Source organism: Microtus oregoni, unplaced genomic scaffold (genome assembly GCF_018167655.1).
Source record: "Microtus oregoni isolate MIOR12 unplaced genomic scaffold, Mior012 000003F_ref0000135, whole genome shotgun sequence".
NCBI lineage: Eukaryota > Metazoa > Chordata > Mammalia > Rodentia > Cricetidae > Microtus > Microtus oregoni.
The window spans coordinates 75,451,648-75,466,860 of NW_024543062.1; the positions used below are offsets into that span (position 1 = coordinate 75,451,648).

A 15,213-nucleotide genomic window follows, 5' to 3' on the forward strand; every position below is an offset into this window, starting at 1 on the left:
CTTAATGCCTGCAATTGCTCTCTCCACTCTATTTCTACATGTATATTCTTTTAACCTTTATCTTAGATTGTCTTCTGTTTCACTCTTCTGATACTAGAATACATTAATTATAATATATTTCTGGTTGGCTCTAAAATTATTCATGGAATTTTTACAAGAAGGCAAGAGAGTATTTGAAGGACTGTTTAAATGGGATTTTATAGTAAGAAAGTCATGTTTGACTCAGATGTTAAAAGTCAAAGCAAAAGGAAAACAGAATTGTAGCCTATTGGTCAGCAATGCATGGCAAATGAGCAGAGGGAAGAGCAGATGAAGGAAAATGCTGGTTTAAAACACAAGTGTTCTTCCAAAGTGATGAGACACCACCGGGAAGGTTGAAGATGAGGAACCCAGCCAAATACATACAGGGCCACTCTGTTGATGGTATCATTCCATTGAAAATGTACTCAGCACACAACACTTCTAGAAATGACTCCAGCAGACCCCAGTTGAGGACCTACAAAACTACAATTCAAAAAAGCCAGACTGAAGTCAGGTTTAGAGCTTTTCAAACATACTCTAGTTAAATATTTTACTTTTGCTGTATGATTGCTTTCCCTGCATGTATATGTACATGCATTTTATGCATTTCTAGTTATCCCAGAGGACATAAGATGGTCTTGGATCTCCTGGTGTTGGAGTCATGGATGACTTAGAGTCAACATGTGCTAACTGAGAATAAATCCCAGATTCTCTTCAAGAGTAACAAATACTAGTAACAGCTATGCCTTCTCATATTTTCTTTGAAAACTAGACTTTAATCCAATTAACTATAAATAAATTTTCAAACATCTTTCTCTGAAGAGCTTTAGTTTAACCTTTGCTCCATTGTTTGTTATGATTTACATAAATTTTACATCATTTGTTATATGCTCACCCATGAGGAAACACCCATGTCTTAGTGTTATCTGGCTATGCAAATGGTTCTCACGTATTCTGCTGGTAAAAGTATTTTTCCCCTGTGCTGGATTCTGTTAAAGAATGAAACTCACCTTCTCTTCATTTTTTCTAATCAGTCCTACCATTAGGCAGCAGCATTTAATGTTCTCTTTATTGGTAGGACAAGATTGTATTGACAGGATCAAGCAGGAGATTAGTTCACTCTGCAGTATGTACTTCCCAGGGGAATACTCACCCTCATTAAGATGGAAAACACTTAAAGCTATAATTCAGAGTCACTGGGTTCCCTTGTGAGTTAAAATAAATAAGGAGAAAAGACCCTTGAAATCAAGACCTAACAGAGGTAAATGGATAGAAGGACACCCTTCTAAATAAGGCTTTAACCTACATAATGTGAGTGCTACAAGGAAGTTCGACATTCTAAACTGTGACATTTTAAACTGGATGCAATAGAGAAGAAAAAGTAAAAATGTACAATAATGTGCTATTATTAGATAAATATAATGGGAATATCTATCTACTATCAGAAGACATGGTCAAACTAGTCAATGAAGTTAGAAGACAAGAAGTTAAATTCAGTTCAAGTGCTAAAAGTTTACTGTGTACAAAATAGTATGTACATTTTTCAGTTCCAAAGGATGACCTTAGCCAATCTTGGGAGGAAGACTCCATGTAATCAGAGTACATGAATAAAACTGTTGGAGATGTTATTACCAGCATATTGAAAACATTTGGAATACTCTTGAAGAAGAATAAATCTAATACAGTTGTAACTTTGATCTTTGCAGTTTATATTAAATAACACATTTTTAAAGATAGTATATTCCAAAGGAATTTTATATTATATATATATAATTTAGATTTTATATATATATATAATCTAGATTATATATATATATATATATCATTAATGTTTTATTTAGTCCACAAATAGGTGGTTCGGTGACATTACTGCTGTGAGTGATCTTTTTCTCTTTGTGATTTATAACTGTTTTTACTTCAAAAGTAAAATCCTGTCATAATTTTTGAAAGAATGTCATTTCAAACTGCATTAAGTTTTTTGGTGTTCTCATTTATGTCAGTGACACTGTAATGGCTAGTGTTACCATGACCATTTTCTCACTTTTACACATTAAAGTTGGTTATTTTCAGGAAAAGCACAGAGATAGAGTAATCATTCTACACTCCCAAAAAAGTGAAGAGAAGAGGGTAGTGCTAACTATGTTAAAAAGAAGACACGCATGGGTAAAGATTATGTTATGTTCATAAATTTGTTGTATTAACTAAATGACAAATTCTGGCTCATTTTACTATTTTGAAACTCATCACCTTTCAAAATCCAATGCCCAATTTAAGTATTAACAGTTTTTGGACATGGCAAACCTAAAATTGTAGAGTATCAGTATTTCACTACAGCAATAAAGTGATGTAACCTCACACATCATGGGGATTCAAAACCTTAAGCCAACATACATACAAATCTAAGAACGTCATGCACACACAGATAGACAGAATTGATGCTCTATGTTCATGTAGGTGTATGATGGTGCCAAATTTAATATTTATCATTATTAATTTATATCTAGAAAAGCAATCTCTTCCGATCCATTATCATTTTATATTCAGGGTCTTTCTAAGGAATGGTATTAAAAGATACTATATATATATATATATATATATGTATATATGTATATATCTTGCCATCATTTGATCATTTTGAGAACACCAAGATAAAACTGACCTTAATCAAATTTTTGATGGAATTCAGTAAACTATGTTTTAATTTAACTCTACAGAATTTTTATCAAATCTACCATTATACAGCTCTAATTATGGTATAAGTTTTTTGGATAGTATATTTATTTTGAGGATTATTTTATTTTAAGATTGATTTAACTAAACCTACAGGATTAATTTTATAATTTCTTTGAACAGAACACACACAAAATATGTCAGATCATTCATTATTACAACTTTCAATAAAGTAGTACATAGCATAAAACCTGAAAAGGGTTTCTGACTTTTGCTTGTGCTACATACTTTAAAAAATAATGAATCATATTTATCTTGAACCTTCACTTAAATAAAAAATCTATAGATCATGCAAACCCAGAGCTTCATAAACCCACACACACTTATTCAGATTATTTGATTATAATAGTCTGAATTACTATTCTAATTGGATTTTCTATTTCTCTTTAAGGTTATAGTTTTATTTCATTTTAGACTGGAAGTACTATTCCAAGCGCATTTTCACTTGCTGTCATTTCAAATTAGTTGATAGTGTGAAGGGATAGAGATTGGCTGGATCAACTTGTGTGGAATACCTATTGCTGAATATTTGCCCTGATGACAGTTTATTTACTATGAATTTCATTTTTCTAAAGAATAGATTAAAATGTACTAACATATAACATTATACATTTCTAAAGAGCAAAATAAGAGAACATTGATGAAAAGGATCATCATAATTGGTGGGATCCGTAGCTGTTAATTTTCTTGTAAAAACTGTGTGAGGAGCACAATATTTTGCAAACCTGATTTTTTTGTCTCCTACTTAATTACAGAGTTCATTCAAAATTATCCATCCTTATGACTGTTCTAAGGGAAAGGCATTTCAAGCTTCCCTGTTGCAATCTCCACATTGTTATTATTTAAATAAAAATGAAAACACAGTGTGTCATACACAGAGAGCCTTACTAAGACAATCATGTTTGACTCTTCTTGAAGAAGATCTGTTTGGTGTTAAATACGTTTTTTGTTGTTGTTGCTTGTTTGTTTGTTTGTTTTTGTTTTATTTAGTTTTTGGTTTTGGTTTTCTAGTCAGGGTTTCTTTGTAGCTTTGGAGTTGTTCTGGAATTATCTCTTGTATACCAGGCTGGCCTCGAACTCACAGAGATCTACCTGCCTCTGCCTCCCAAGTGCTGGAATTAAAGCGTGTGCCACCACTGCCTGGCTGACCATTTGCTTTTTTAAAAAATAAATAAAATGGCATAGGGAAAATGTTTTTCATTTTTCTCCAATCATGGTAACATGCCCAATCTTGATAACCACTCTCACTAACCTGGAACTTAATATTTAATCACATTTATACATTGTCAAGCATTTTTAATAGCGAGTGCTTTGTGGCTGGAAAGATGGCTCTGCAGTTAGAAGCACTTGCTGATATTGGAAAAGAACCAGTTTTTGTGCAGGGTACTCATAGTATAAGTCTGGTAACGGGTTTCTTAGTCCTAACATGGCTTACATCCATCTTTATTTTACACACTGTAGATGAACTGCAATATTCATTTTATTATAACCTTCTAAACTATGAATTATCCCACCCTGGAATTAAAACACTAACTCTCTAGAGAAAAGCGTTCATTCTTTTACATTTGCCAGCCTCTGACTTGCTAAGCATAAATGTGGAGGTTTTTTTTTTCTTTTTCAGTGCTTTGACATGGTGGAATGTTTAGAATCCAGTGTAGAGTCTTCTAGAAATATGTGATGCCTTCCTGGCTTTTACTGTTTCTTAAAAATTATGACTATATATGTGCATTTGACACTGAATGGTATGGGTGAGAGAGAATGAATGTTAATAATATACTGGTCCAACAACTTTCCATGGGTTTTCCCATTGGCTGAAATTAAATACAGATGTTTGATAGAATTATATTTTTAAATTATTTTGGACATGAGTTAAAATCAATTCTAAAAGTCAATTTCTAATACTGGTTTTTATATTCATACTTTCAGTCATATTAGAAATTCAGTGTTAATATTATGTGAGATTCCTTATTTTTTAAAGATTTTTTTGAATTTCAGATACATTTTATATCCTTAATTTGGATAAACATAAAATTTGACATTGGGATCAAGATCACAGAGGACTAGGGGGGAATTATTACTGTCTCCAGGAATTGTATGGTAATATGATTTTTATTATTCATGTTATTAGACATTATGTCATATATCATTTTGGTATTTTTTGGAAGCAATGATTTTTTAATGATCATTTGTATTTTGCAAATAAAATTAAAGCATGAAAAAATCAACAAAGACTATTAATATGTGAAAATGGAGGTTTCAAGAATATTATATGTAACAAATACTTTAAACAGCAAGCTATATCAATATTTACCTCCTTTTGTGAAAAAAGTATGTTACCAATGCTAATTTTTAAGAATACATATTGCAATATAAAGTCTTGGTTTTCTAGTTTGATTTTCATTACTTCTTGTTTTTTTTTCCTTTTATTTTAGTATTATCTTTAAAAATATAATTAGAGTTTCTAGAAAACATTTTGCATTGATATTTTTATTTTTTGTTTAAGCCAAAATAATCACAAAATTTATTTATGGCAAAGTCAAGATAATATTACAGCTTTCCTAATTTGAAAATGAAATCTTGATGAATTTGATTATTTCTTTTTTGATATTTTTTCTTATTGTATCCTGTGATAGTGCATCCTTAGTAATACAGTTACTCTCAGTTGATATCTCCAGCTGTCTCAGCAAAACACAGCAGAAAGCAGCTCTTTTTAGAACTTGGAAACTAAGTTATCAAACCATCCTTCATAGAAGGATTGATGCCAATCATTCAGTTCAGTAACAGAGCACTGATGAAGTAAAGCGTCTTCAGATGAGGAAATGAGACGCAAGAGCAGCTCAGAGATTACTGGTACATTACCACCAGCATCATATTTCAGAACCCGCTCCTGTAGACAAACCCGGACTTTCCAGAGTCTGTAAAATTGTTCTCCGTGATTTAGAGTGATGTAATCTTGCTTTAGAAGTAACATTTTAAAAGCTATTAGTCATCTTTGTTTATAAATTTTCAACAGGCTTCATCTCAGTTTACTTGTTAATCAGAAGGCCCTGGAAAACAGCATGATTATGAATTACTTTCAATCAAAATTATTTCCTTCCAATTAGATATTGAATACAGAGCTAAAACAAATTGATATATATATATATATATATATATATATATATATATATATATAATCTTCATCTGTTTAATAAAAATTCTTATTGGAATAAAAAACATGCAATTCTCTTTAAAATGGAATAGATATTCATGAATGCTTGGTTGACAAAGATGAGGGATATTTGTTTGCCACAGGGACATTACGCTGTACAACAAAATAATGAGTTAATAAACGTAAATGAACCTCAAATTTGTTAAAGATAGTTCCCACATAAGTAAGACAATATATAAATATACAAATTTTACTCAAGAGATTTGGAAGTTTTGAAATGACTGATTTGAGAATGATGTTTGTAAACTATCAGAAGCCATGGATTTCTTCAGATATTTTTACATCTATCATACTATATAAGACCTGATAGTAAATTGTTTTAAATAAATTTCCATATGAATAAGACCGAGATATATGTGGATGTTTTAAAGTCTTGAGAAATAACTAAATTACAAATTTTTCTAGTATAAAGGAAAACTTTTAAGAAAATACAAAAAAATATTATTGGATAAATACATCTGCCATAAATATTCAGCTTTTTTTTCTATTATCATCTGTCTATATACACATGCTTGATAATGTTCAGATATTTGATTTTATTTTGTGTTTTATTTTGTAATGTTTTTTGAGACAGTGTTTCTCTGTGAAACAGTCCTGGTTGTCCTGGAACTAGCTTTTGTAAACCAGGCTGGCCTCACACAGAAATCCACCTGCCTCTGCCGCCCTAGTGCTCGGATTAAAGGCATGTGCTAGTACCACCTGGTTGTATAGATATTTTTAGAGTTAATATTTTAGTCCGTGTTTATTATGTCGATATTTTCAGAATAAATATTTCAAATTCATTTCTCAAAATTGATGGAGGATTTAGGTGTGGTAGCACACACATTTAATCCAATTTCAAGAGGTTAAGAAACAGGCAGACATACTGCAATGGAGTCTAGACTGGTCAACACAGTGAGACACTATCTAGAAAACAAAACAAAGCAAATCCAGATACCCTGACTTAACAATAAGAGATGAGTATGGTTCTGTTGTAAAAAAAAAGAAAGTCATGGCAGTATGAGTATGCATATTTAAAAACCCAACACTCTCAGGGAGAGAACAGAGACAGAAAAAGAAACTCTCTAAAATCTCCTGGGCCAGCTTTTCTGGCATCTGTAGTGCATAAAACTACAAAAATTCCTACCTCAAATAAAGTGGAAAACAAAGATAACCAATATATGAAAATGTCTTCAAAATTCACACACACACACTGTGTCATATTAATACCAAAATTTTATGTATATAAACATCTCAATGTATGTATATATATATATATATATCCCAACATAAATATTAAAAATAAATTATAAATATCAACTTACATATTTTTAAAATTTATGTTCTCATTTGCTTATTTATAATACATTTTAATATTCTTTCACATAATAATATAATAAAGGTGATTATTTTGATCATATAGAATTTTATAAATAGTTTAAACAGAAAAATAAATATTCACTCAAGCTTATTGTTACTCCAGATATTTAATGAATAATTCAGTTGATGACATTGTTATTATATAGGTTATAATTTATATAATTATTTCTTTTCCATTGAAATGGAAATTTGGATACAAAGTATAAAATATATGTAGCCATGTAAAAGTAATTTTGTGTTGTTTCCTGGTCACTTCTGCTATCATCTATTTTAAAAGCATCTAGTAGACTAAATTCAGAGTTTGCCAGCTCATCTCCTCAGTTGATGGAGAGTCTCTTGCAGGGTAACTAATTGCCTGTGTATTCTGTCTAGGTGTTGAGGGAAAGCTGAGAGGATGAAGGCTCTAAATCCCCAGTGGAAGCATGATATGGCGGCGCAGAGCTGGTGCTGAATTCTCCTCTCTGATGGCTCTATGGGAGTGGATAGTACTGAGTCTTCATTGCTGGATTTTAGCGGTTGCTGCTGTCTCTGACCAGCATGCCACAAGCCCCTTCGACTGGCTCCTTTCTGATAAGGGACCCTTCCATCGTTCACAGGAGTATACAGATTTTGTGGACAGAAGCCGACAGGGATTTAGCACAAGATACAAGATATACAGGTATGAAGGAAAACAATTGCAGATATCCTCCTTGGAGGTTGTGTATAAATAAGGGTTGCTCCAATGGAAAGTTTCAAAGCGGTTATCATTGAACAAACACCACAGTGATGTTTTCTAGCCATCTAAAATTACTGCGTGTAGGTGTGTCACATTACAGAAAAAATAGTTAACTATTTTCTTAACTCGCTCACTTTGGAGAAAATATGCCAGTGTTCTTGAAATCTTTTTTTATTATAATTTCACCTGTTTGAAAATTACTTTTAAAACTTTTATCAGTTGATGGCTTTCTTCAGCCTAAAGGGGAATGAAACCTTCTACAAACCTCTGAGTTCTGCCAATTTATGCTCTTTACAAGAATGTAATTGTATATTCTTAAGCTTGGAGATAAAGCAAAGGTATAATTATAAAGGAACTCCAGACAGATGGGCATAAGAGCAAACAACCCAAAGTGGATTAATATGTAAGGCTGCTAACTCTATCAATCCTTTAAACTTGAAGTATAAGTAAGCTGTACAAAAGAAGTCATTCATTAAAATTCTCAAAGAATGCTTTTTCCCACACAGCCCAGAGATTGCATTAAATAGATCACTGTACCAGGGGTCACTTGAATCAATTAGATCATATTTATCTTTGTCATTAAGATTGTTTATGCAAATTATCACTTTGAATTATTTCTTTGTTTCTTAAGTGGAGAGTTTGTTACTCCTAGTTGCTGGTATTTATGAAGAATCAAACTTTGTTATGTTGTGTCTGTTTCATTCAGATAAGGATATATAAATATTTTTATTTTATGCAGTATGTGCACCAGAGGGCACTGTGCTTCAGGTCTGCATACTCTTTTATAGAGCACGAGGAATTTATAAATTTTATCTGTAGTCCATATTAGAAGAAGATACTGAGTATCCTTTGCATTGCATATTTATTCATTGCTGAACTTCCAAAAAATAAAAAGTCTTTGTCTATGCAAAGCACTATCAAGTCTAAGAAGCAGAAAAAAATATTATTCTAAGTTTTAAGCAAAGTGACAAATACTAAGATTTTTCTGTCTAAATTTGTCAGAGACGAAAAAGGTATGAGATTTCTGGCCATATGCTTTTATGCATATTTGCTTCATTAAGAATCTTCTCTTCAGAGACTTATGGAAGAAGCCTGACTTTAAGACTGTGGGAATGCCTAACACTTCAGGCCTGCAGGACTTTTAACAGGCAGGCAGGTAGAACCAGAGAAATTGTCTATGTTGTGCTGGCATCTGTTTCTGTCTGGATATTTAAAGTGTCGTATGCATGAGTTTCGGTGGCTTGACTGGTTTGCCAATCAAGTGTGAAGATCAGACAGATTCCACATGCTTCTTCAGGTTTTGAGTTGAATCAAAATCATTATTTGGGTCACAGAACTTAAAAGTCTGAAAGACATAAAACATTTGGAGAGGCTCTGCAAAGCTCATGTACTGCTTGGTCTTTTTAAAAGTAATTTTATTAGTCTCTCTCATGTGCTTACTTTGTAGCTTGAAAAACATGATCAGATGCTGAGTAAATTTTTTAAAATGAGGGTTTAAGGTCCACCTATTTCTGACCTGGGTTACAACATTTTAAAGGCTCTTGTGTTTATCAGCAACTCAATGGTCATGATAATTCTGTGAAGTGAATAATATAACCTCTTATTAAAGTTCTTCAGTGTTGGTGAGGAGAGGTATTTGATTTTGCCAACCAGCATTTCCTTAAGGGCAGAGGCATTGTTTACCTTTCCCTACAATGCCATATATACAAAAATTAATTATGAAGAAACTGACTTCATTTTTGAAAGGGTAGAAATCTCATATTAAGGTATTAGACTAATTTTATAGGGGTTGTCCTTACTTTTGTCTTTTATTTACCTCCAAAAATAGGTTTTAGATGCTAAGCATTAGCTGTGTGTGTCCTGGGACAGAGGCAGGCAGATCTCTGAGTTTGTGATGAGTCTGGTCTAAGGAGCAAGATCGTGGACAGCCAGCGACAGACAGGAAACCCTTTCTCAACAGAGAAAACAAGTTTTGAGCTCTTTTTTTTAAACTTTTGCATATATTTGCCATAAATACTGATATGGAAATTATGAATATTTTTTTTTTTTTTTTTTTTTTTTTTTTGGTTTTTCGAGACAGGGTTTCTCTGTGGTTTTGGAGCCTGTCCTGGAACTAGCTCTTGTAGACCAGGCTGGTCTCGAACTCACAGAGATCCGCCTGCCTCTGCCTCCCGAGTGCTGGGATTAAAGGCGTGCGCCACCACCGCCCGGCTGGAAATTATGAATATTTAAAACAGATGGAAAATTAATATATTCCACATTATCTACTTGGTTTATCATTTTAAAGACCATATGATTTTCTAATGTAATCATCCAGATCTACTATTGCTTATAACCACTATGAACTCCTTCATGTGGCATATTATATTGCCACATCTTCTGGAAGGCATTAGCTCTGAATTTAGAACATATTAAGCAAGACATATTAACATAATTAGATCAAATCTCTTTCCCTTACCCTTGTCTTGCTTCACCCCATGTCCTTTTCTGGAGGCATATCTTCCCTTTCACTTCAAATACGAGAGCAAGATGAAATTATTAAAGATCACTGTTCTCACACACCAAAGGAGCAATTACAATTGTTTCCTCCCCTATCAATAAAGCTTTTTGTCAAATAAAGGGTTTATCATTCTATATTTATTTGATAGAAGCACTTATAAAGTACTATCAAATTTTGCTTCGAATCAGGGAGCAATGTCTCATATAAGATTTGAATCCCTCTCTGTGTTACAGTATACTGCCTTTGGTGTGTGCTGCCAATGCCCTTTGGTGGTAGTCACACTGCAAATATATTCCCTTTGCCATATTAGAAACATGCTTTACAAGAGTAAAATGGTATATATATTATAGAAATATTCCTTCTATAATATTGTGACGTATTTAATGGTAACAATATTTGCTGTTTATTATTATATTTTAATAGAAATATATGTCAGTTTCTTTGTTTATTAAACTTGGCAAGTCTAAGTAAAAGTGCAAGAGGATTGATGCTGAAGATTTATATGAATGACTCCAGGAGTCCTCCATGACTCTGGATCTGGAGCATGTAGAATATGAATAGGGATTCTTCTTTTACTTGGTTGCATGTTAAAATGGAGATGTAATCTATAATTCATGATTACGTATGATTTGAAAATAGAAGCAAATGGTAGAATATTTAAAGATAAGGGGCTGTAATAGAAGTGGCTCAGAGGTTAAAAAGAAGGACAACTTTCACAGGGACCAAGATCCAATTCCCAACACTCACATTGTGAGTCACATCATCCATAACTCTAGTGCAGGAGATCTAGTGATCATTTATGACCTCTGTGGGTACCAAACTGGTATGTGATACATAGGCAAAATACAGACAAAATGCACAAACATACGCACAAAAATAGAAATAAATAAACTTTTAAATACTGAAAATGAAGTAACAAAACCAGTTACCCTGAAGAAATGTTTGCCCTTGAATCATAAAATAGGAATAAACATACTCGTGTCTTAATAAGTAGGGGCATAACGTTATACTTACACGGTGAAGCCACTAAGGCAGTGAGCTCATCCATATATGTCTGTTTCTCTAGCACATCATTTTTTCTTTTTATTAATTAATTAGATTTTAAAAAATGCCAAACAAAGTTTCAAATCCCTTCCCTCCTCCCATCCCCTCCACACACCCTCCCATCACACCCCCAACTAATCCTCAGAGAGGGTAAGACATATTGTTTGGGGAAGGTCCAAGGCCCTCCCTGCTATTTCTAGGCTGAGCAATGTATATATCCAAAGAGAATAGGCTCCTAAAAAGCCAGTGCATGCAGTAGGGATAAATCCTGGTGCCACTGCCAGTGGCTCCTCAGTCTACCCCAGCCATACAACTCTCAAACACATTCAGAGGGACTAGTTTGGTCCTATGCTCATTTCTTCCCAGTGCTATTGGTGTTGGTGAGCTCCCATTAGCTCAATTGGTCTGTCTCAGTGGGTGTGCCCATCATGGTCTTGACCTCTTTGCTCATATTCTTATTCTTCCCATTCTTCAACTGGACATTGGGAGCTCAGTCCAGTGCTCTGCTGGGGGTCTCTGCCTCTGTTTCCATCAGTTGCTGGATGAAGGTTCTATGGTGATATTTAAGATAATCATCAGTTTAACTACAGGGCAAGTCAAGATTGGGCCCCCTCTCCTCTATTGCTTAGGGTCTAAGGTAGGGTCATCCTTGTGGATTCCTTGGAATTTCTCTAGATCCAGGTTTCTGCTAACCCTATAATGGCTCCCTCGATCAAATTATCTTTTTTCTCTGGGATCATGAACTACCTGATCAATGTCCTTTGTATAGAGCTAGTATGTACTTATGAGTGAGTACATACCATATTCTTCTGTTTGGGTCTGGGTTACCTCACTCAGGATAGTGTTTTCTATTCCATCTATTTGCATGCAACATTCAAGATGTCGTTTTTTATCACCGAGTAGTACTCTAATGTGTTCATGTGCCATGTTTTCTTTGTCCACTCTTCAGTTGAGGGGCATCTAGATTATTTCCAGGTTCTGGCTATTACAAATAATGCTGCTGGGAACACAGTTGAACAAAGGCTTTTATAGTATGATTGAGCATCTTTTGTGTCTTTGACTAAGAATGGTGTTGTTGGATCCTGAGGTAGATTGATTCTAATTTTGCTGAGAAACCGCCACACTGATTTCCAAAGTGGCTGTGCAAGTTTGCATTCCACCAGCAGTGAGTAAGTAAGTAAGCAATGCTGTTAAAATATTTTTGCTTCCTCAGAGAAATTTTTTAAAGAATGTTGTAAATGTAAGAATAGGAAGAAAGGGGGATCAATTCTGTTTTTTTTAAAATAAAGTTTCCTGAACAAACTCTTAAAAGAAATCTAATTAAATATGTTAATAAAAGTAAACATCTAATTATAGCTAAAGAATTAAAAATATCATATATGTATATCAGTATCATATATGTATATCTTATTTATACATATACCATAATACTGTATATTAATATAAAAATAAAATAATATAGTCATATTTTATATAATATGAATGTGTATATACACATATGCACATCATTATGCAAAATATGAGAAAAAAAGAATATTATGAGAAAGTAAAAACAGCAATGACGCTGGTCTGTTTCCGAGTTTTACATTAACTCTTCATGAGTGTAATCAGGCTTCATACATGTAGATATTCATTTTATATATATACATTTATATATATATACATATATATATATAATCTATAAAATACTTTAGAAGTCTTTTAACAAAGAAAATAGATTCATGTCACTGAGTATGATAGAGGAGAGAAGATTAATACTGTGTTTTTGCTGTATGATCTTTCTGCTGTATGATTGGTTCTTTCACTTATGATAAAACAAAATTCTTCATAAAATGATATTGAATCCCACTTCACAAATCTCATAATAACATGGACCCGATGGGCTTTTTTATTCCTGAATGTCACTGTCACTTAGGTAATCTACTTATTCATATTAGTCAGAATGCCCTGAAAACAGGATTTTCTTTTACCTTTGTTTATTTCTATCTTTCTTTTTTTTTATTGCGAAAAGAAGAAAAAAAAAACATAAACAAAAAACAAGTTTCCACCTCCTCCCAGCCTCCCATTTCCCTTTCCCTCCTCCCACCCTTCTCCCCCCTCCTCCCACCCTTCTCCCCCTCCTCCCACCCTTCTCCCCCTCCCCCCACTCCTCTCCCTCTCCCTCTCCAGTCCACAGAGCAGTCCGGGTTCCCCGCCCTGTGTTAAGTCCTAGGTCCTCTCCGTCCATATCTAGGAAGGTGAACATCCAAACTGGCTAGGCTCCCACAAAGCCAGCACATTAAGTAGGATCAAAACCCCCTGCCATTGTCCTTGGTGTCTCATCAGCCCTCATTGTTCGCCATGTTCAGAGAGTCCGGTTTTATCCCACACTTTTTCGGTCACAGTCCAGCTGGCCTTGGTGAGCTCCCCATAGATCAGCTCCACTGTCTCAGTGGGTGGATGCACGCCTCGTGGTCCCGAATTCTTTGCTCATGTTCTCCCTCCTTCTGCTCCTCCTTGGGACCTTGGGAGCTCAGTCCAGTGCTCCTGTGTGGGTCTCTGTCTCTATCTCTATCCATCACCAGATGAAGATTCTTAGCGAAGAGGACAACTATATGTTTTTCCTTCGGTTCACCTTCTTCCTTAGCTTCTTTAGGTTCACCTATTGTAGACTCCGTGGTCCTTATTTATGGCTAGAAACCAATTATGAGTGAGTACATCCCATATTCATCTTTTTGGGTCTGGGACACCTCACTCAGGATAGTGTTTTCTATTTCCATCCATTTGCATGCAAAATTCGAGAAGTCATTGTTTTTTACCGCAGCGTAGTACTCTAGCGTGTATATATTCCATACTTTCTTCATCTATTCTTCCATTGGACCTAGCAATACCACTCTTGGGAATATACCCAAGAGATGCTCTATCAAATGACAAAAGCATTTGTTCAACTATGTTCATAGCAGTATTATTTGTAATAGCCAGAACCTGGAAACAACCTAGATGCCCTTCAATGGAAGAATGGATGAAGAAAGTATGGATTATTTCTATCTTTCTATATACATTTTGCTTCCTTGAGAAGGCAATACGTAACTTCTGAACATCAACTTCATATTTACATTTACCTGTAAATGTAAACACAAAGCTCATTTTAATGAAATACTCTGTCATCGTGGTAAGCAGGTGTTTTAGGTTTTTTTTTTTTTCTACCATTTGTCGTACATCACTTGCTTTAATACAGATGACTAAGACTTTAGTATCCTTGTTAATGTTAGGCTTTTGTAATCTCATCGGTGAAATTAAGTATTCAGTTGCTCTTACATATCTTCTCATTTATAAGCTTGAGGGAATGGGACGGTTGGGATGGAGGAGGGGTGGTTGAGGGAGCAGGGAAGTAGACATCTTAATTAAGGGAGCCATTTTAATGTTGGCAAGAGACAACTCTGGAGGGGTTCCTAGGTGTCCAAGGAGGTGTATAAGATCAATATTCTATAAGAAAGGAAAAATGGGAACTCTTGGGAATGTGTAGTCCAGCATTTAAATATATGTTCTTCCTTGTCTTTTAAAAGTCTTTTATAAATACCTTCTTCACAATGAGAGTTTTATATACTTCTGTGTTTCAGTGTATTTGCTTATAAAATTTATTACTGCTCTTTC

At 34.0% G+C, this 15,213-nt stretch overlaps 1 protein-coding gene across 1 annotated transcript in view; it reads left to right on the forward strand.

Annotated features, from left to right (window-relative positions):
• LOC121446219 (BMP/retinoic acid-inducible neural-specific protein 3-like) overlaps positions 1 to 15,213 on the forward strand; it is a gene marked incomplete at its 3' end in the record, with an annotated part of 257,918 nt that overhangs the window by 10,130 nt on the left and 232,575 nt on the right. The window contains exon 2 of the mRNA XM_041648686.1: positions 7,694 to 7,979. Coding sequence (XP_041504620.1) covers positions 7,744 to 7,979 — 236 coding nt within the window. The remainder of the gene's footprint in view (positions 1 to 7,693; positions 7,980 to 15,213) is intronic.